We start from the raw sequence: 19,645 nt of genomic DNA on the forward strand, positions 1-19,645 counted from the left end.
CATATGCACATGTGTGTGTGTTTGCGTGTGTTTGTGTATTTCCTGCCATCTGAAGGTCACAATGTTTAATAATTCTACACCAGAATGCCACTCAGTGTACAGCTGCTCCTAGAGGTGCCATGGAACTGCTTTTTTTCTGCCTAGTAATAAACACGAGCTGCTCGCCCCGCCCTGCTTAGTTTACACAAGTCTGTTAAACATCCCCTGCCTCTTGCTCTCTGCACCAGCAGTCCGTCCCTCTCCAGGACCGGTCTGCACCGCCAGAACAGCCTCCCCGCTCTTTCGTGGGCCGACGGTACACGCAAGGTATTCGTGCTGCATAAATCATTCTTTCATCGCCTGCTGCCACCCACCCACCCCACCCCCCACTCCCTGCCCCCCAGCTGCGATGGCTTTTTCCAGGTTGGGGAAGGTAACATACCGCTGGACTATACTGTAGGGGCTCTGTAAACCGTTGACGGATCGGAGCCAGCTGGCCCCCGTGAGCAGCACTCTCCCCAGCGCCGCAGCCTGGCTTGGGGGTGCAGGACGCGGGCCGGAGGCTTCAGAATCCCCCCCCCCCCCCCTCCAGGCACCTCCAGGGCCGCACACAGCAGCGAACAGGCACAGTACAAACAGTCCCCTTATTCATTCATGTCTGCTTTCGCTGGTTTAGTCAGCAGAAATGCTGAGGACATTACTGCAGGCCGAATCACAGAGCTTAAGTCGTAAAGCAAGATGTAAAAAAAAAAAGACATACGGAAATTAAATATTTTTGTCGGCAGTACTAAGGGAAAGTAGTGGTCATAAAGCTTTTTTACTACGGACACCTCATAATTGGTTTTTTCCTGTATTGGCAAATGCTTTTCTTTCAATTAACCTGGAACATGTTGTGTAAATGTGCATGAATGTGTGTGTGTGTGTGTGTGTTTGAGAGAGAGTGAGTGTGTGTGTGAAGAGGAAGGCATGTACACGGCTCCTTTAAATCTGCCCTTTGATGATCCCACATTTCTCTAAACTGTTTCACCTAACGCGTACGTTGGCAGGCGGCTGTGTTTAGGTTAGTTGGATGGCGTGTTTATACTGCTAGGACTTCTTCCACCATAGAAAGGGCCTCAGCTGAATTAGAGGATTATCAGAATGATGCATGCTCCCCGACAGCCAGCCACTCGAGTTTGACAAATGACACGGGAACGTCTTCCATCAGTGGAAGGTTTTAGAGGTACGGAAGGCAGAAGCAGAGATCTGTGTGGTGTTGGACATGTGAGCAAGTACTGGAGGAAGAAGAGGAAACTGTGAATAAAAATCTTACAACCTGCTGAAATATAACAAGAAAAAAAACACCCTGGCTCTGTGCACAGTTGATCCACGATCTCCACTGTGTGAGGGTGTGTTGGGTCGAACAGAATGATACACTGCTGGGTCAACGGCAGGATGTTGATTCTAGGGAGGGGTGTGTGTGTGCTGGATGGTCAGGGAGGGGTGTGTGTGTGCTGGATGGTCAGGGAGGGGTGTGTATGTGCTGGATGGTCAGGGAGGGGTGTGTATGTGCTGGATGGTCAGGGAGGGGTGTGTGTGTGCAGGATGGTCAGGGAGGGGTGTGTGTGCTGGATGGTCAGGGAGGGGTGTGTGTGTGCTGGATGGTCAGGGAGGGGTGTGTGTGTGCTGGATGGTCAGGGTGGGGTGTGTGTGTGCTGGATGGTCAGGAAGGGGTGTGTGTGTGCTGGATGGTCAGGGAGGGGTGTGTATGTGCTGGATGGTCAGGGAGGGGTGTGTGTGTGCTGGATGGTCAGGGAGGGGTGTGTGTGTGCTGGATGGTCAGGGAGGGGTGTGTGTGTGCTGGATGGTCAGGGAGGGGTGTGTGTGTGCTGGATGGTCAGGGAGCGGAGTGTGTGCTAGATGGTCAGGGTGGGGTGTGTGTGCTGGATGGTCAGGGAGGGGTGTGTGTGCTGGATGCAAACATTCAAAAGCCAATAGAACTGGCATGACATGCTATCCACCTCTTCATTCACACATATATATACATTCAGAAAATAAAAATAATATATTGCAGTAGCCATCTTTTATATTTTTGATTACAAGAAACTCACTTGAAAGATCACAATCAAATTTCTAAAGTCCAAGGTAAACAGTGCCACTGACAACAGGAGCACTATTGAGCAGGTTTCCATCAGGTCAAAGTTAATGCCACATTCGGGTCATGCCACACCACAGTGCATTTAAGCACAGTAGTCAGATTAAAAAGCAGAGATTGTATAACTATTAAGACCGCATTTAAATTTCTATTTTATCATTAAGAGTCTGTAATGGAACACATTACAGTCCATGAATGTCAAAGCATTGCAAGTAGCAGCCCACACAAGAACCCAGTTTAACAAAAGAGTGGTCCAGGGTGTCATGGAGGCTCAATCTTCTTGATCTCTGCTAACCCTGTCTCTATTACACTGGGTCTCATTACCAAGCCTGAATGAGTCTCCAGTCTTTTATGATCCTAGGTAACACGTGGCCTGCAGTCTGTCCTCGAGCCGTGCCGCCTGGAGACCGGAGGAGGGCCTGTTTGCTCGCCCACTCTTGGTTAGCAGCATTCCTTCCCCGCAGCAACTGTCTCCTGTTCTGCTCAGGCCGTGACGCCCCGCCCAACTCACGAGAACCTGTCCCGCTGCCTGTCTGCTGGGATACAGGCAGAGATATATGGACTGGGGTGCACAGACGGGGCTCTATGGAGAGGCTCCTGTGGACTGCAACGTCGGTGTGGTTATGTTTAGGTATCATGGTGCGGTCTCTCGCGGTGGCCTGTGAAAATCACACACCTGTAAGAGGTTCACAGGAGCACAGCTGCTCTCTAGACTAGACAGACAGATACATGTACGCGAGCCAAGAAACAAACAAATACACACACACACACACACACACACACACAAATGCCCCAACTTCATCAATCACTCAAAAACAGGCTCATGACCCCCTTGCACAAAACAGTCGCCCCCAAACGGGGAGCAGATAAGGGCCAAGTGTGTCTTGCCAACACAAACGTGTGGGGGGACTGGCCCGTGTGCCAGCACCACCCAGGTGGCTGCCAGCCTGCTGTTGGGGGGGAGTCAGCGTGCAGGTCTCTTCCCCCTGGGGAGGTGCAGGCGGGGCCCATCGGAGGGGCCGTGCTGAAGCCTTGCACACTAGCACGGCAGCTAATTGACCGCAGCGACACACACTTGGCCCATGGCACTGTGTTACATTCGGGACCGTTACATACGGGACCGGCGGTGTGTCCTTTGAAATGTTTTTACGCTGCCCATTTCTGCGCTGTGTGCTGAGTTATGTGCCCCGGTGCCAGACCGGGTGAAAGCAAGGGCCCGGCCAAACCTAACCTCTCACCCCACAAATTTACAGAGGCACTACTGGACAAAGTAAATGGCTGTTGGAGGGTTTTACCACAGAAAGAGAGAGAGGGAGGGAGAGAGGGGGGTGTATGAGAGAGAGAGAGGGTGTGTGTGTGAGAGAGAAATGTTTAAAAGATACAAAGACCCTTCTGATTTTGTCCATGAACAGTATTTAATAATTAAATTGAATAAAAGTATATAATTCAACAGGAGAGTGAACAAAAGTCTGACCCAAGAGCGGAAGAGTGAGGAACACAATGCGATGACAAAGGTTGCTGAGCAATTACTGGTGCTTATCAGCGATCCCTGCTAAAAGCTGTCCATATAGCTGCAATGCTGAACCTGCCCAAACGCACACAGAGATATGGATCTGTTTTACAAAACAAAAGGAGAGGAATGTGTGCAGTAAAACCGTGCCTGGGAAAGTGAAGACACAGTGGAATAAGAACATTTCCAGAAGACACAGAATAAGCCAGGGGGGCGCCTGGCTAGGAGATGGCTCTGCTCCAGACTTTGATGGGTGAGACATCAATGATCCTGAGCGGTGGATACTAAAAATGAAATAAATGCAAGATCTGCAGATTTTGTGCAACTCCCAACTTCTGTCATATTATAAACATGCTCCATATGAGGGAACAAAGAAACAGAGCATAAAAATGTCCTTAAGTTATCTGCAAATTTTCTATGGGACTTGTAAGACGTTTACATTCTTAGTTGAGTCTCTTGCAAGATAAACATCAGTGTCTAATCCATACAGAAACATCTTATATATGTGTAATCTTAAAACCTTCTTGGACAGAAATGGGTGATATCCGTAGGATTAACGTTAGTCACTTCAGAGCTGCTCACTGGGGAAATCAGAAAGTTATCATATCAACAATGTCCCTTCTATAACGAGAACTAGTAATGACAATAACACAATAACTTCAATTAGTGTACCGACCCTAAACCATCTTGAGGGGGACACTCTCATTACATCACTAGACATTATGAGTCCCGAGTGTGCTATAAATTCGATTACAACCTGCTTTCTTTCAGGCATTACGGACATGAAGATTAGTGAAATGTTCAAAGTGTAGTGTAATCTTAAACATTAATACATGTTGTCCTATATAACCTCAACCCACTGCTATCTTGACCAAGCACAGTCTTGGTATTTAATGCTTGTAATGGCTGCACATGTTCCCCATTCATCTACCACTGCATTAGTGAGAACAGTGACACGCACAGTTCTAATTAGGGCAGGGCAGTAAATATTGACATCAGTCATGCCAGTTTACATAGCTTCATGGCTTTTCCACTAGGTGATTAATAGTCGTGATCAATTACACCAAAAAGAGAAAGTGAGTGATTTAACTACTGACTGAGTGATTTATGTGTGACATGAAAATGTGCTAATAAGCTGCAAGTGGCTACGTCTGTGAAACCCCAAGACCAAGGGGCTTCTTTCACCGGATTATCTTAGATTTATTTGACCACATACCAACATTTCTCTCCTTTATTTTCTTTTCTTCATTTCTTTTCCATTTTCCTTTCATCTCTTCCTTTTGCAGTGGACGTGTGAAGGCATAAGTTGAAGGCAAGTGTGAACGCTAATAGGGTCCAGTGGGAGGCCACACATATTAATGCACTGGAGTACAACTCGTCTGCACTGTCCCGGCCGCTTTAATCAGCTACACTGCTGTCAATCGCCTGACTCTCAGCTGCAGTGCATGAGGGTATCATCTCTTCGTTTAATGTGTCTAAAAGTCTTTAAATGGAACTCCAACCATGGTGCATCTCAACATTAAACACAAGAGAGATCAGTAGAAATAACCTAAGCATCGCTCATGTATAGCTCAAAAAATATTTTTTTGCAGGTTTGTTAGCATCGTTATCATCATTCTGCTATTATATAATGGATTCAAACCATACTGAATGACACATGCAAGCCAATCTCTTAATCTTGCAAAATTCTGAAAAAAACCCATTCCAAAAAGATTCTACCACTGGGATATATATTAGGATATATATTTTTTTAATACAAGTGATAATAATAAAACATGTCTGATCAGTAGTCTGCTGCAGAATGAATGATGTGTATTCTCTGATGGGAGACAGTGAGTTTGTGTAAGGCAGCCTTCAAACCTGGGACAGAAGCTCCTTGGTGGTGAGAGGCAGGCGATGAGGAGGGTGATGAAGAGCACATGTGGCACCATCCCTGGGCGAGGCGGCAACACCCTCTATTCCATGATTGATGTTGAAGTCCACGTAGAGGCTTATCTTTCTCCGTCCTCACATTTACATACTGAGGAGCACCATGCTTGTCTCTCTCAGATCAATTTTTAAAACTCACTTCACAGAAGTGCAGGGAATTTTTTATTCATGATCAGGAGAAACTTATTCAGTAACATGCTACTTGCCTTGGACATATTTGGTATGTGCAAAATTATTAAATGGTCCAGTGGTAATTGTAACAGGCCATGAAATTTCTATTAGGGAAATCATTTTCAGAAGATTTCAGTGTTTAACTTGTTTGCTCACAGTCTAAAAGGTGGGTGACTTAACCACACATCTGCATATGGGGGACAATTTAAGAGCCATTCTCAGCTCTTAAGAGCTATTAGGTTTTAAGAAAGAGCTGGAGTCTACTGTCTCTCTTGCTAAATGACTGTGATATGAGGCTTATTCAAATAAGAACCCCATCATCTGCTTTGTCTACTGCTCCGACATATTCAGAGCAGACGGCCATAGTGGGTGTGATCTGTGTGAAAGGGTGTGTCTTTTCACTGTGAACACTGAAACTTCCTCTGACATTTAGGTAGGAGCTCCTAAGATCAGTCTGCCACTCTACGGCTGGATCACATTAGACACACGCTTGAAAATAAATCAAAAATAAAAAGCTAATACTGGAACAGCAAAAGTAGTGGGATATGTAAATGTACTATCAGCATATCTGAAAATTATTATTTTCAAAAAGCAATGTCTGCAGTATCACTTACGGTAATTGTACCATACACTTATCTGCACTGAGATTTCAAAAATCTTTACAGCTTAGGAAATGTTTCTATCGCATCATGAAATTGTATTATCAGTACCTTATCCGGACATAATATAGGATGATTAGCTCAATATAATCTCACTTGTAGGTTTGCTTGTGTGTGTGTGTGTGTGATAGAGAATTAACAATAACAGTACTGCTGTTACATTTTCAGTAAAGTATTGTGTGTATAGTCTTTATTTGAATTATCGATGTATTTTATTTACCACTGTTGTCACTTATTTTGTAATGATTGCTTTCATTGTAACTTCTCATTGGTATTATTGTAATGCTTTGGCAATATTGTTGTAAATTACAATCATGCCAATAAAACTTCTGTGAATCTGAAAAAATCTGAGAGAGAGAGAGAGAGAGAGAGAGAGAGAGAGAGAGAGAGAGAGAGAGAGCATTCATCGAATGCTCCATAAGATAAAGTAACAAAGGCATCTGATAACAGTCCACACTCCAAATCACGACCATAGAAACCAAAGCATTTGGTTCTCATGGAAATCAGTTTTGAACATACTCGTAGGTTATAAGTATATGAAAGACACAACTTACAACATTGTACTCTAGCATATTCAGAGGGGAAAGTTTCTGTTAGTTGAGACCCTCTGCAATTACTTCCTTTGACCAATCAGGACCAAGGAGCAAAGGAAAACAAAGTATGCGATTGGTCTAAAATTCTCGGTTTCAAGGCGCCCCACAAGAGGGGCCGTGAATCTGAATGAGGGGTACCTGGAAACCGACGGCTCACGTTATAGTGTGTACAGCGCTCGAGCGCTCAGACCTTACAGGGAGACGTGCGTCTGCACAGCTGCGAAAAGACGCACAGAGGAGAGACGCTACAGAACAGAGAAAGACCTGTTTCCGTAAAAGCGCATATTTCGTCTTCTGCTCCGATAACCGACGAACAAAGCTTGAAGAGACATACGCGTCTGCAAGGATTTTTATGAACGATGTGACCGATGGAAAAGTTCACCTCGAGAAGATTTCCTGCAACCCCCCCAAAACGATCGTAGTGGACTTTCTTAAATGCTGTTTTCTGGATTCGACATAAACGCAAGTTTCTGGCCACGGTAAACCGCTTTTATAAACTCCACAGGGACTTGACCGTCCTGCCCAAGTGATTAGGCTACTTTTTGGGTTCCGACTGCGAAGGGATTCGTCCTAACTTCGGAACATGCTTCCCTGGACACCGCGAGTAACTCGGTGTTGAGACGTCGACGCCAGTGAAGAGTGAGAACTTGAGGGGATTTTTTACCTCAGATTGAGAAGTCGTTTTTTTTCCACAAGAAATTGCTGTTGAAACGCAGTGGCACATTAAGTGAAGTGAAAACATTTGGGATCTTTTCTTTCCCTCAGATAATCTGATAATTATGGCTGTCGCCAAAATACCGTCCTTTGCGGGGACTATTGGATATTTTCTTTTGACTTTTTGTGTGTGTTTCCAGCCAAGTGGCGCCCAACACGGAGAGAAAGGCATCTCCATCCCGGAGCACGGCTTCTGCCAGCCCATCTCCATACCGCTGTGTACGGACATCGCGTACAACCAAACCATCATGCCAAACCTTTTAGGTCACACCAACCAGGAGGATGCCGGACTGGAAGTTCACCAGTTTTACCCCCTGGTGAAGGTCCAGTGTTCAATGGACTTGAAGTTTTTCCTGTGTTCGATGTACGCGCCGGTGTGTACGGTTCTGGAGCAGGCGATACCGCCGTGCCGGTCCCTGTGTGAGCGGGCCAGACAGGGCTGCGAGGCGCTGATGAACAAGTTCGGCTTCCAGTGGCCGGAGAGACTGCGTTGTGAGAATTTTCCTGTCCATGGCGCCGGTGAGATATGCGTTGGTCAGAACACGTCGGAAACTGGAAGCCCCACGTCTGACCCGACACCCTACGTCCCTGAATTGACGTTGCCGCCCAACATAGGCAAACCCAGTCAGCAGTTCACGTGCCCTCTGCAACTTAAAGTGCCCAGTTACCTGAACTATTACTTCATGGGGGAGAAGGACTGTGGCGCACCGTGTGAGCCCCCCAAACCAAACGGCTTGATGTATTTCCGAGAGGAGGAGGTCAAGTTTGGTCGGCTCTGGGTGGGCATTTGGTCGATCTTGTGCTGTGTGAGTACTCTGTTCACTGTACTTACATATTTGGTGGACATGAGGCGGTTCCGGTACCCAGAGAGACCCATCATCTTCCTCTCTGGTTGCTACTTTATGGTGGCTGTTGCCTATGCAGCAGGTTTCTTCCTGGAGGACAAAGTGGTTTGCATTGATAAATTCAATGACGATGGCTATAAGACTGTTGCACAGGGAACAAAGAAGGAAGGGTGCACTATACTCTTCATGATTCTGTATTTCTTTGGTATGGCGAGCTCCATTTGGTGGGTTATCCTCTCCCTCACATGGTTCCTCTCTGCGGGAATGAAGTGGGGGCACGAAGCAATCGAGGCCAACTCTCAGTACTTCCACCTTGCTGCCTGGGCCGTCCCTGCGGTCAAGACCATCACAATCCTGGCCATGGGGCAAGTGGACGGGGACCTGCTCACGGGGGTGTGCTATGTAGGCATCTACAACGTGGACTCGCTCCGCGGGTTTGTCCTGGCACCTCTGTTCGTCTACCTCTTTATTGGCACGTCTTTTCTCCTGGCCGGGTTTGTGTCTCTGTTCCGGATCAGGACCATCATGAAGCACGACGGTACGAAGACGGAGAAGTTGGAGAAGTTGATGGTGCGCATTGGGGTGTTCAGCGTGCTCTACACCGTCCCTGCAACAATAGTGATCGCCTGCTATTTCTACGAGCAGGCGTTCCGTGAGCAGTGGGAGAAAACCTGGCATATGCAGACCTGTAAGCGCTTTGCTGTGCCTTGTCCGGTCAATAATTTTGCCCCCATGTCTCCGGACTTCACTGTTTTTATGATCAAGTATCTGATGACCATGATTGTGGGCATAACGTCTGGGTTTTGGATATGGTCTGGCAAAACGCTGCAGTCTTGGCGCAGGTTTTATAAAAGACTCAGTAATAGTAACCAGGGTGAGACAACGGTATGAAATGAGAACCTGCAAGTCTCCCTCACACACATTGAGATTTAAAGCAATGTTTGGGAAGCCAAGGCGACCCTTTTTCTGAGACATTTTCTCCTTAACAGAGCGCAAGCATAGAACTGTACTCGAAGTCAAGCCGAACTAATATGCTTAGGCTAAATGAACAGTCCTTTGCTTTGTTAATGTTGTTTTTTGTTCTTTTTGTTTGTTATTTTTGGAGGGGGGGGGGGTGAAAATAGAATTGTGTGGACACTTATATGTGCCAAAATGCTCCCAAACTGATGGACTGCTGTTTGACCATTCTGTCCCCCCTCCCCCAAACTCCCACGTCTGTGAAAAAGATATTTGACTATATCTCTATGTAACAGTATAATTTACAGATGTGATCTCTGCAGATTTTAAGACATATAGGCCTTCATTTCAAACAGTGCTCTACTGTGCACAATATGCGTAATTCTTATTACCGTGGAATCTTGATTCTATAAATGACAGCTGAACGTGTTTTGCCTTACAAATGTATTCTCTGGTTTTCTCTGGACTTGTATGACGTTCACAGCCGCTCGCTGACAATCATGCATAGTTCTGTGGCACAAACGGACTGACAAATGCTCGCTGGGGTTGTGGACTACACGCATGTGTACAGCTGTGAAATTACACAAGCTCCTTTTAAACTACGTAACATGTAAATAATCACCTTTTCCTAAAGAGTATATGTATTTATGAAGATAATCTTGCTGTTTTTTTACTTGATTTTTAAAACAAAATTGGTAAGAGGTCATTTGTATATGTACAGTTTCACTGAATAAAATGATTAGATTTTTAACTGTCTGCTTCATAAATATTGATGTCTCCAGTGCTATTTATATATTTTCTGTATTTTGAAAATTTCTAGAATTGTTAATTTAGTCATTAATATTATTGTTCATCATAAGAGGGGATATGGCATAATTTTCTTCTGCATTTTGATATAGATCCTAATTTTAAAAAGTATATATAAAGGAAAACGTTTCCAATACTTGATTACTGATAGGAGGAAGTCAAATGAAATGTCAATCTATACTGTGACAAAATATTGTATTATAAAACAAGACATGGTAATGATCCCTGACACAGTATCACTGCAATAGATGGGGGTTGGTCATAAACATCAGTAGGTAAAGGGTATTATGAGGAGTATCAAAATAGGAGAATAATGTTCTTCACAAGTACCTTAGGAGAAAAGCACAGACAGGCTATTGTTTGGGCGAGAGGAACAATCGGTAACCTAATTATCTGGCGCCACCTATAGGTGCACAGTTCTTGATATTGAAGGACACTTGTTTAGTTGCTTTCCAGAACCTTAGGTTTATACATAGCCATCGTACTGAAATTGTTTGCTGTTGGTAAATCACTCACATCTGCCATGATAAATTCACCTGCAGCTGACATTGTGTTGGTAATAAGCTTCAGTCTGGAATTAATCTGGTAAGAGACCAGAGGTCATTAAAGATTTCATATGGAACACACAAAATGTTAGTCCTAACCAAAGACATTTCCACCAATCAATCTTCATCCATTTGCACTTTTATACCACACAAACTAGTGTGGTCACTGTATGTACCAGATGGTTCCAACCTTAAAACACTCTTATTCATACCGGAACAATTCTTTTGTCCTGCACGGTCAGCAAAAGCCTACACAGTAAAGGTGCGGTCAGGCTGAGGTGACCATTTGCTAACCCCAAACATTTAGGCCACATCCCCTTGTTATCTCAGCATTACCCCCCCCCCCCCCCCCCCCCACTTTGCATAGCTACAAGCTGCATGATGTCATACGGCTCTAAAACGATTCACTGTGGTCACACACACTAGAGGAGTGTGGGGAGCTGACGATAGTGTTATGACCTTTAGGCATCTTTAGCAGGGAGGAGAGATCCTCTCTCTGCAGCAAACTGTGAGAAGCTTGTTCAGTTCACCAGCATCTTGTGACAAAAACAATGCATTAATAATCTTTGACAGTGTTGTGAAATAACCACTTGCTATTTAATCATTCCCTGTGGTTTCATTTGAGAAAGGTCAGCTCAGGGCATTTATTAAATGGGTGAGAAAGGTGGGGAGCTCCACACTTGATTCTGTACAACTTATTTTAATGTAAAATTTAGCACATTGTTTTTATTGAAACTAAATATAAGAAGCGGACTGTACGTTTGTCGGATTTGGATAAAATGTCTATAAATAACACTAGTCATCCCGAGATCACCAGATAAGAATGACTTAAGTGGTACTTTTTAAAATGGTATTTCCGTCTTCACGCCCACTCATGTCTGTATCCTCTCTCTTTCACAGGGTTAAATTACTCTGAGAGAAAGGCAGGCTGAGGAGAAAGAAACTATCTCCAAAAAGTGACAAAACTACAACCCAAACCCTCATCCTGTTGACCTGCTGACAGGAAGTGGAGGAGAGTGGGCAATCCAGCTGATGTTACTGAAGCCCATTACAGAGCATTCTTGTGATTTAGCTGGATTTCTCCTCCCTTTGTTTGCCTTTTAAGATTGGCAGTCAGATTAGCCTAGGATTGGTAACCAAGGTAGCCAGAGTGGCCAGATTGACCAGGAGGGGGTTATTCTCCTGGTTGCATCCAAGGCAACATGAAAACAGTCCTGCACCGAGGAACTGTGGAGACCGTAGCAACAGTGAGCCTAGCAAACAGAGAATTAGCAGTGAGTTCGGACATAACTGCACAGAAGTATAAAAGTGACAATTCTCAATGATTCTCAGAATGCTTTGTCAAAACGTTGAAGAAACATAAGGTAAGAAGTCAAGGCCAGTGAAATATTCAGGTAAGAACAAATCTTAAAAAAGGGGGGGAAACATTTTCGTTTTACTTCAATAACCTGCATTTGAAAAAAATTCCTAATCTGTTCCTAATCTGTTCTGTTTAATTTTATCTTGATATTTTTTCTATGAACAGAAAAGGCAGGGCTAACCTTTGCCATTACTGCTGTCTCCCAGTCTGTATGAATAATACGCTTAGTCCAGGATCTCAGGAAGTCTCAAGAGTCGTCATTGCCAGTTCATGTAGCATTTTGGACAGACAGAAGGAGACTTACCATCACCAACATGAAGGAATTTGTTCTGTCACTCCTGAGTCGAGGATATGGCCAAGTGGTCCAGACTGATGGCGATAGACAACATGGAAGACTGGAAGTCTGTTTCGAACCTGAGGTAGTCAGTGCAGCGTGTACAGTGATTTAACAATACCATTTCTCAAAGTGGCTAGATCTGAATGTAATCATGTACGTATTAACATACTTAATGCATTGTAGAACTAACTGGAGAGTGACTTCGTTAGTATTGTGTTCCAGCACACCTGATTTGTAATGAAACCATGACTATGAGTGCACATTTACATTGATCAAAATGTTACTGAATTGACAGAAATCACAGTCCTTTTTATGCAAAATCATCCCAATTTCTAATTCATAATCGCCCCCATTTTAAAAGACAATATGTAACTGGATACTTGGCCACTTAGCTGTGCCACTGTTTGAGAAGTAATCAAAGATCTACTGTCCATTCTGGATGTAACATGTACATCTTCAGTCTCTTGCTGCTGTCTCTCCAAGTGAAGGCCTAAGAGGCCTCAATGCAAGTAAAGCAGATGTGAATATTTAAAATAAGGAAGAGGAGATTAAGCCAAAAAAGGGGTGTGTTAAAAAAGCGGTGTGTAAAAAAAAAAAGGGGGCGTGTTAAAAAAGGGGGTGTGTTCAAATGAACTGTTGGTACCGCCTCAATAAGCAAGAACAGACAGGTGAGGTTAGCAAGCAACCTGGCAGACCACAAAATACCACAGTATTGACAGACCAAAGAATATTTCCAGGCATTAAGGAAAACAAGATCACAAACCAGGACGTAGGCATAGATGAGTCAACGATTAACATAAAGAGAAGAATACACCAGCATGGCCTCGGCGGGTCTACCACAACATCCAAAGCACCGGCAAGCCTTGGGAACAAACTCTAGGTTACACTTGGCCAAAGAAGGTCTGGAGTCTTTGAGCAGATAAGGCAAACAGCCGTCTGCGTCAGAGAGAGGTGGGGTGCTCTAGTCTGACCTACTTCTTCACTCAACCTGATCCCCATGTGGATTTCACTTAGGGAAGAGACGACCGAAGGCACAAAACCCCCCGAAAAACAAGCAGGAACTGGATGTCAGAGCATTACAGCGCTTGCAGAGTCTTACGCAGGAACACCCCTGGGCAATATCTGTGGGTTATAACCTACAGGCAATCACAGTCACTGACTGCAGAGTGCTCACAACCAAGCATTAATGATGAAAATAACATTTTATCTAAGGATGTTAAACCAGTTACATATGGACCTCTGAAATGTGGGGACTGGGTATATGGAAGTGTTTTTATGATTCCAGTGTGGTTTATTTAGTATAATTGGAATTAGTCACACTAATTGAGGCTGGAATGGTGCAGTTGAACCTCAGTCATTGTGCTATTTCAAATCCATTAGTAAAACCCAAACAACAAACAACTGCATCATTGTCTGATTAATTGCACTGTAAAGACACTGTAAGCACCCTGCATTTCAAATAAAGGGTTAATTCCACACTCTGCTTGCTTAAACCCATGGATGTTTTCCTCCTAACGTGATCTTATCTCCACCAGGACTACTTTAACTGGAGATCCCAGCCTCCTCTGTTACGGATATCCAACAGTGCACATCTGCTGGGTGCAGTGGAACCCACACCCCCTAAAACCTACAGCACAAGGAGAGGCCCTCTTATTCTCTACTCCGAGGAGCTCGCCCTGACATCCTGCCAAACGGTCAAGGTCAACAGGAAGGGGAGGGCCTTAAGGACCTCCAGAGAGGAAACAGAGGTTCAGCTCCACACTCTTCAAGATCTGACTGAAGCCATCTTGGCGTATGGTAAAAAACAGGTAGAATTTAAGCCACCAATGAACATGTTAAAACATAAAGCAAAAATAAGGTATAATGTAGAAGTATAGTGGAGAAATTGTGTGTAGCATTGTGGATTTCAATTAATGTGAAAATAATAGATGACATTTTTTCCCCAGACTTCATTGTGGCTCTTTGAATGAACTTTTGGGGGATTATACAAAGCACTGAAACCCAGAAAGGCTGATATGTTAAATGCAGAGTCAAGTGTTAAAACCGGTTCCCCTCTGTCATATTTCTCCAGTTAAGAGGTCCAGAACTGCCACAAGTGAGCCTTTGTGCAGACCCGGACGAAGTGTGGCACAAACCAGACAGACAGGTCAGGCGGCTGTAAACCACTGCCCAGCCGGGGGTGGGGGGTGGGGGGGAAGTAGGCTCACGTCAGGAGAACCTTCACCGCAATATCGGTTAGCCAGGTCAGGTAGCAGGACTCTATTCCAGTCCGGAGAGTTAAAGACAGTGACAGAGGGCTGTATATTAACATCTTTCCGACACCATAATCCCTCAGTGGGGCCGTGCAGCAAGTTGCAGCAGGAGCACCTGCACTGGCCTGATAAGCTTGCAGCCTATAGGCTCCCCACACGCTCACCGCTCAAGGTGTCTCCAATTTCATCACATTCCAAGCCAATCAAACTGCCAGTTTAAGTAATTTATCCTGATTGGCCTGAGGTGCACATGAGCTGAACATCTTAATGAAGTTGTCCTAAGGGGCTTTATATAAGCTGACAGTCCAAAGTCTATCTGCTTGCTTTCTTGTATGCAAATATGGGGCAGGCCTTGGCAGTAGCTTAATTATATGCAGATTAAGGATTCTGTCCTTGAGTCAGACATGAATCTGTAGAGGCAGAATTAGAGGAACACAGCTCACAGTCAAGTAGAACGCACACACACATGCAAATTTAGGTGGAATGTGTAGGAAATGCTTCTTTGCACTGACCTAAATGAAACATCCTTTTGACAAACAGAATGAAGATCTATTTAGGATCAGGACAGTCAAATTGTTTTTTGAGCACCTTTCAACACATATCCCCATTCCATGGTTTTTTAAAATTATTTATCTTAAGTTTAACAATTCCCAGAGAAACTGCAAAGCTGACCTCGGATCAGTAGTTCAGGGCAACTCCTGGAAGAACATAAAGCAGATGCATGCGATCCGAACAGAGTTCCAGCCCATAACAGGGAAAGGATGCAGGTGGGGAAAGCCTGAATGTGCTAATCAGTGTGTTTAGGGAGAGGGATGCACCCCGCCAGGAGGTGGGGGCCCTCCGTGTGGGTGGGGGCCCTCTGTGTGGGTGGCCCATGCGCTCAGCCCCCATCTGTCACATTCACACTACAGCTGAATGTAAACAGCACAGGTGTGTCCCGGGTGGGCAGGATCTTACGACGGCCGGCCCCGCGCTGCTTATCGCCGCGTGTCAGAGGTCACGTCAAGCACGGTCATTCTTTCAGCAGCAGACGACGATACGCAGACAAAGAAAGAAATAATCACTACATCACCAGAGATAATCTAGAACAAACTCTGCGTGCATGTAAATCAAAACTAAACACGAATGTTATATAAACAGGGGACAGCCTCTGTGGGTCACTGCCAACCCCTCCCTCTGCCTTCTGTCTCTGTGGGTTTCTTAAGGTAAAAGCTATCAAAATACTGATGCCTCTGCTTGCTGAACTATTTAACATGCTAACACCTGGTTCCAATTTAATGTTGTAAATGTTCAACTCTGAGGATCAAAACCTTTAGGACTCCTCATTTCAAAGTATTTCGGGGGAGTGAATCCAAAGAGCTCCAGCCTGCACCTCGGCAGTGGCCTCCGCGTGCTGCACTTTCTCCGTGCTGCATTCGGAGGGAAAACATATCATATTTACAAAGTCAGAGCAAACTGTAAATAATAGAATATACTATTGTCTTGCCTCAAAAGCAGAAGAAACATTAGAGAAGCATTTTCTCAGTTGCAGGACTCAAGAAGGCAGTGAACATCAAAGGGGTGTAAGAGTTATACGTTCTCTTCTCAGTCCAAGGCCAAGATGGGATGCAAGTCCAGTCTCACTCAACGTGTCACTCATCTCTCACACTCACACCGGGGGCCCAGAGCAGAGCACGACCATGTGACTCATCTCACAGGTGAAGGTCAGTCCACCCTGAACCCAACCTGGCAACCAGATGCTGACCCAGTTACTTGTAGTGCTAGATGAAGCCATTAATGTTTTAAGCAGATGCTGCATTCAGGTTGCGTAAGAAATGAATACCGATATCGTAATTCATGGCGTATTTCATACTTGTTATTTTCATTTATAGCTCTTCAAGCTCCATGTGGAATCCTCTTTTTTCGCAGGGATGGAGGAGTATACTTCCTTCCAAGGTCAGGCCGACCCGGGGTGCCCCAGAGGAGGGCAGGTGAGATATCAACCACGCTTCCTCTGCGCACCGCGACCACAGGGGCCTCCCTCGGGGTCTCTCCCACCCATCACCCCCGGTATGACGGCCAGCCGCTGGGGACCTCACCAGGCACCAGGTACGACATGTTTACCAACCGGGGTACACAAACAGTCCTACGGCTTAGATAAAGACACGATTATAAAGATGAGATTTGTTTGGGTAAGTGAGATTCACTGAACTGCAATACCAGCAAATACGAAGAGCAAGCCGTTCATCGGGAACTGTTTGGTGTAGTCCATCATTTTATTACAGGGGCTCCCATTCAGTGGGGAGATAATTACATCTTTATGATACGTTTAATAAACATTCACCTATGAATGCCTGCCATTCATGACTAGGCTAGGAGTTGTTTGGTGGGATTAGCGCTTTCTCTGTGGGCTTTCAGCTGCAGGAGTTTGCCTTCTTCTCCATAAAATTTCTTTGGACCGCACTATTAGCTTCACATGCAGAATGTTTGCTAATCAAGTTTCAAAATCTCTTATTATAAAGATTTGGACACTGTTATTAATTTCACCACTGCCTTGTGCGGACTTTCCAGCAAGGAGCTCACACATCTCAATGGATTAGTGTTAATGTTCTTCGCAGATGACCCCGTGACCTTTATTGCAAGCGGACCAGGGAGGCAGTTGACAACGAGAGATGTGAAGAGCCTTAAAACCACATTGGAGCTTCCCCAAGTTCAGATGAGCGCAATCTCTGAAGAAGAGTCTAGTGCGGAGGAAGAGTGGGCGGGGCAATCTGATGGTCACATGGTCCGTCTAGTAGCTATGCGTCTTTAACCAGTGGCTAAGCTACCATCTTCTTTATTTAATCCAATCTAGATTCAATTTAAGACAAAAGGTACAAATTAGAATGAAACCTGGTGTTAACGCATCCAGTAGGAGTAGTCTAAAGTGTTCACTTCTCTTTTATTAGTCCCGTCATGCTTTAATTGTGTTCCTAGTTTCCTGATGTTTGCTCTTTCTGTAACTATATGATTGTAATACTCCTAAGAGCTTTTCCATGTGATATCATCAACTGAGGTACTTAAGAGGTCAATTTATAACTTACCTTCTGATCTTGAGCCACATTCGTTTCCACCTCCTTGCCCGTCTTTGTCAGTGATGCGTCCCACTATTGTTCTGGAAGGCACCTGGGCCTCTGAACATAGAAATAAACAGAATGAACAGAAATGGCAACACATCTATTTGAGGCTGTTTATTCGAAACATTTCAAACAGCATCGCACAGTGTCACTGGCTGCTGTCAATATATATTTTTTCTTTGTACACAATTTGACATTGACTTCAAAGGCCCTAACCTTTTGCTCAATAGCTTTTATCTCCCTCACTCTGGCACACACTCACCAGGTCTCGGAGTGTTTGGCCGCCTGTCCAAAGGACATAAACGCTCAGTGGAAAGACGACGCAACAGAGCCAGGTGGCGAGGGGAAGGGCCGCTCTGCCTACACGGTCCTGCGTTTGGGATGCGCTCACCTTTCAGGAGTCAGAAGACACACAGAGGAAGCGTTCCAGCAAAGCCATGGTCAGTGCCACCTCCCCTAACATGATAAACCTCAATAATAAACCTCTAAAATTGCCCTTTTGCCATAGACACTGAAAATTATGATTTTATGATTTGGGATTTTACACTGCATAAAGTGCACACACAGTAAATTACATTATGCATTTTCATACAGCTCATCTATCAGTAATGTCAGTGCAGACATTAATGATTTGTGACCTGTTCCTGCTTTAGTGAAACAGTGTGATACAAACACACGCCTGGGGAGAGTGAACACACCACCAAATCCCAGATACAGCCTCCTCCATCTACCTCCCATTGGTCAAGACCTCCCAGCAGGGTCAAACAGCAAGAGCCATAGAGTAAGTTTCCCCAGCACAAAACGTGTGAGACTGCACTGTGACCAGGTGGACCAGACAGATCTCGGCAGATTGCTGGCAAACCAAGTCTTTTAGTGGACTCTGTTTCAGTGTTTGTAGGACCATGTACAATCTGTTGGCTAAAATGACCTTCATGACTATTAGATCTTCGTGATTGTAAGGTCGGTACCGTGAAGGCTGGGGGCGGAAGCGAAGAAAGCCGGGAGGATTCGGTTCCGCGGTTGCCAGATATACGCATCCCTGACGTAAACACAGAAGCCCCATGTCCCATGCCCTCAGAGAGGACCATACTCAGGAAAGTCCTCATACTGCTCCCTTCTGTACCAGAACCAAACGAGACACACCTGCCACATGGTACATTGCACTTTAGTCACCACTACCTCCAACCAAAATATTCCCGGGATGCCACATGTTTGTGTTTGCTCTGCTAGTACACGTGACTCGAGACAGGGAGCCATTTCTCCCTGCCTCTGAGTCATGAAAGGTCTCAACAGAATACCTTAGTATCAGAGCCAAACACTGTAGTATCAGAGTATCAGAGTTTTGTCTCCCACCTGTGTCACAGATGGGTCTCGTGGTCCTCCTGAGTACAAGGCAGTGAGGGAAGACGTCCTGGGTAGTAATGAAGAGCAGAGAGCAGATCCAATCAGAAGAGGGCAAGGCGGGACCCTTGAACATGAATGCTGGTGTAAAGCAGGAGATCAAGACCCCCTCATTTGCTTTGAACCTGAGGAAGACAAAGGTATTGAGAATAATTCACACACGAATGTTGTAACTATGTACATCTGTATTCTATTTAATTTCTTTATTCTATATTCTATTTTTATTCTTTACCATTTTAACAAGTTTAGTAATTTTAAAAAGTTTAGTTTTTAGTAATAGTATCTTGTACAATCAGGAACATTGGTCATGTTGGAACTGTTTAATAAATCCTACCCACAGTATTGTGACTGTTTTTA

The 19,645-nt window shown here is 44.9% G+C and overlaps 2 protein-coding genes and 1 long non-coding RNA gene across 5 annotated transcripts in view; 2 read left to right on the forward strand and 1 right to left on the reverse strand.

Annotated features, from left to right (window-relative positions):
* Positions 1-19,645, forward strand: part of kiaa2012 (KIAA2012 ortholog) — a 55,566-nt gene that overhangs the window by 24,980 nt on the left and 10,941 nt on the right. The window contains exons 2-12 of one of the 3 annotated variants that reach the window (XM_076993783.1): positions 11,744-12,237; positions 12,369-12,622; positions 14,076-14,348; positions 14,612-14,686; positions 16,381-16,495; positions 16,701-16,880; positions 17,390-17,556; positions 18,153-18,327; positions 18,541-18,668; positions 18,848-19,040; positions 19,252-19,428. In XM_076993783.1, the coding sequence (XP_076849898.1) occupies positions 12,518-12,622; positions 14,076-14,348; positions 14,612-14,686; positions 16,381-16,495; positions 16,701-16,880; positions 17,390-17,556; positions 18,153-18,327; positions 18,541-18,668; positions 18,848-19,040; positions 19,252-19,428 (1,588 nt within the window). In that variant the 5' untranslated portion in view covers positions 11,744-12,237; positions 12,369-12,517. Of the gene's footprint in view, positions 1-11,743; positions 12,238-12,368; positions 12,623-14,075; positions 14,349-14,611; positions 14,687-16,380; positions 16,496-16,700; positions 16,881-17,389; positions 17,557-18,152; positions 18,328-18,540; positions 18,669-18,847; positions 19,041-19,251; positions 19,429-19,645 lie in introns of those variants that run through there. The other 2 variants (XM_076993784.1, XM_076993785.1) reach the window with 2 other exon arrangements.
* On the forward strand, positions 7,119-10,233 carry fzd7a (frizzled class receptor 7a). Its single transcript, XM_076993791.1, has one exon. It carries the CDS (start codon positions 7,755-7,757, stop codon positions 9,423-9,425), a length of 1,671 nt encoding a protein of 556 aa, XP_076849906.1. The 5' UTR covers positions 7,119-7,754; the 3' UTR covers positions 9,426-10,233.
* On the reverse strand, positions 17,317-18,291 carry LOC143498887 (uncharacterized). The gene is made up of 3 exons (XR_013125979.1): positions 18,150-18,291; positions 17,855-17,944; positions 17,317-17,621 (listed from the first exon to the last, which is right to left on the reverse strand). It is a non-coding gene; the product is annotated as an uncharacterized LOC143498887 (long non-coding RNA).

This window comes from Brachyhypopomus gauderio, unplaced genomic scaffold (assembly GCF_052324685.1).
Source record: "Brachyhypopomus gauderio isolate BG-103 unplaced genomic scaffold, BGAUD_0.2 sc122, whole genome shotgun sequence".
NCBI lineage: Eukaryota > Metazoa > Chordata > Actinopteri > Gymnotiformes > Hypopomidae > Brachyhypopomus > Brachyhypopomus gauderio.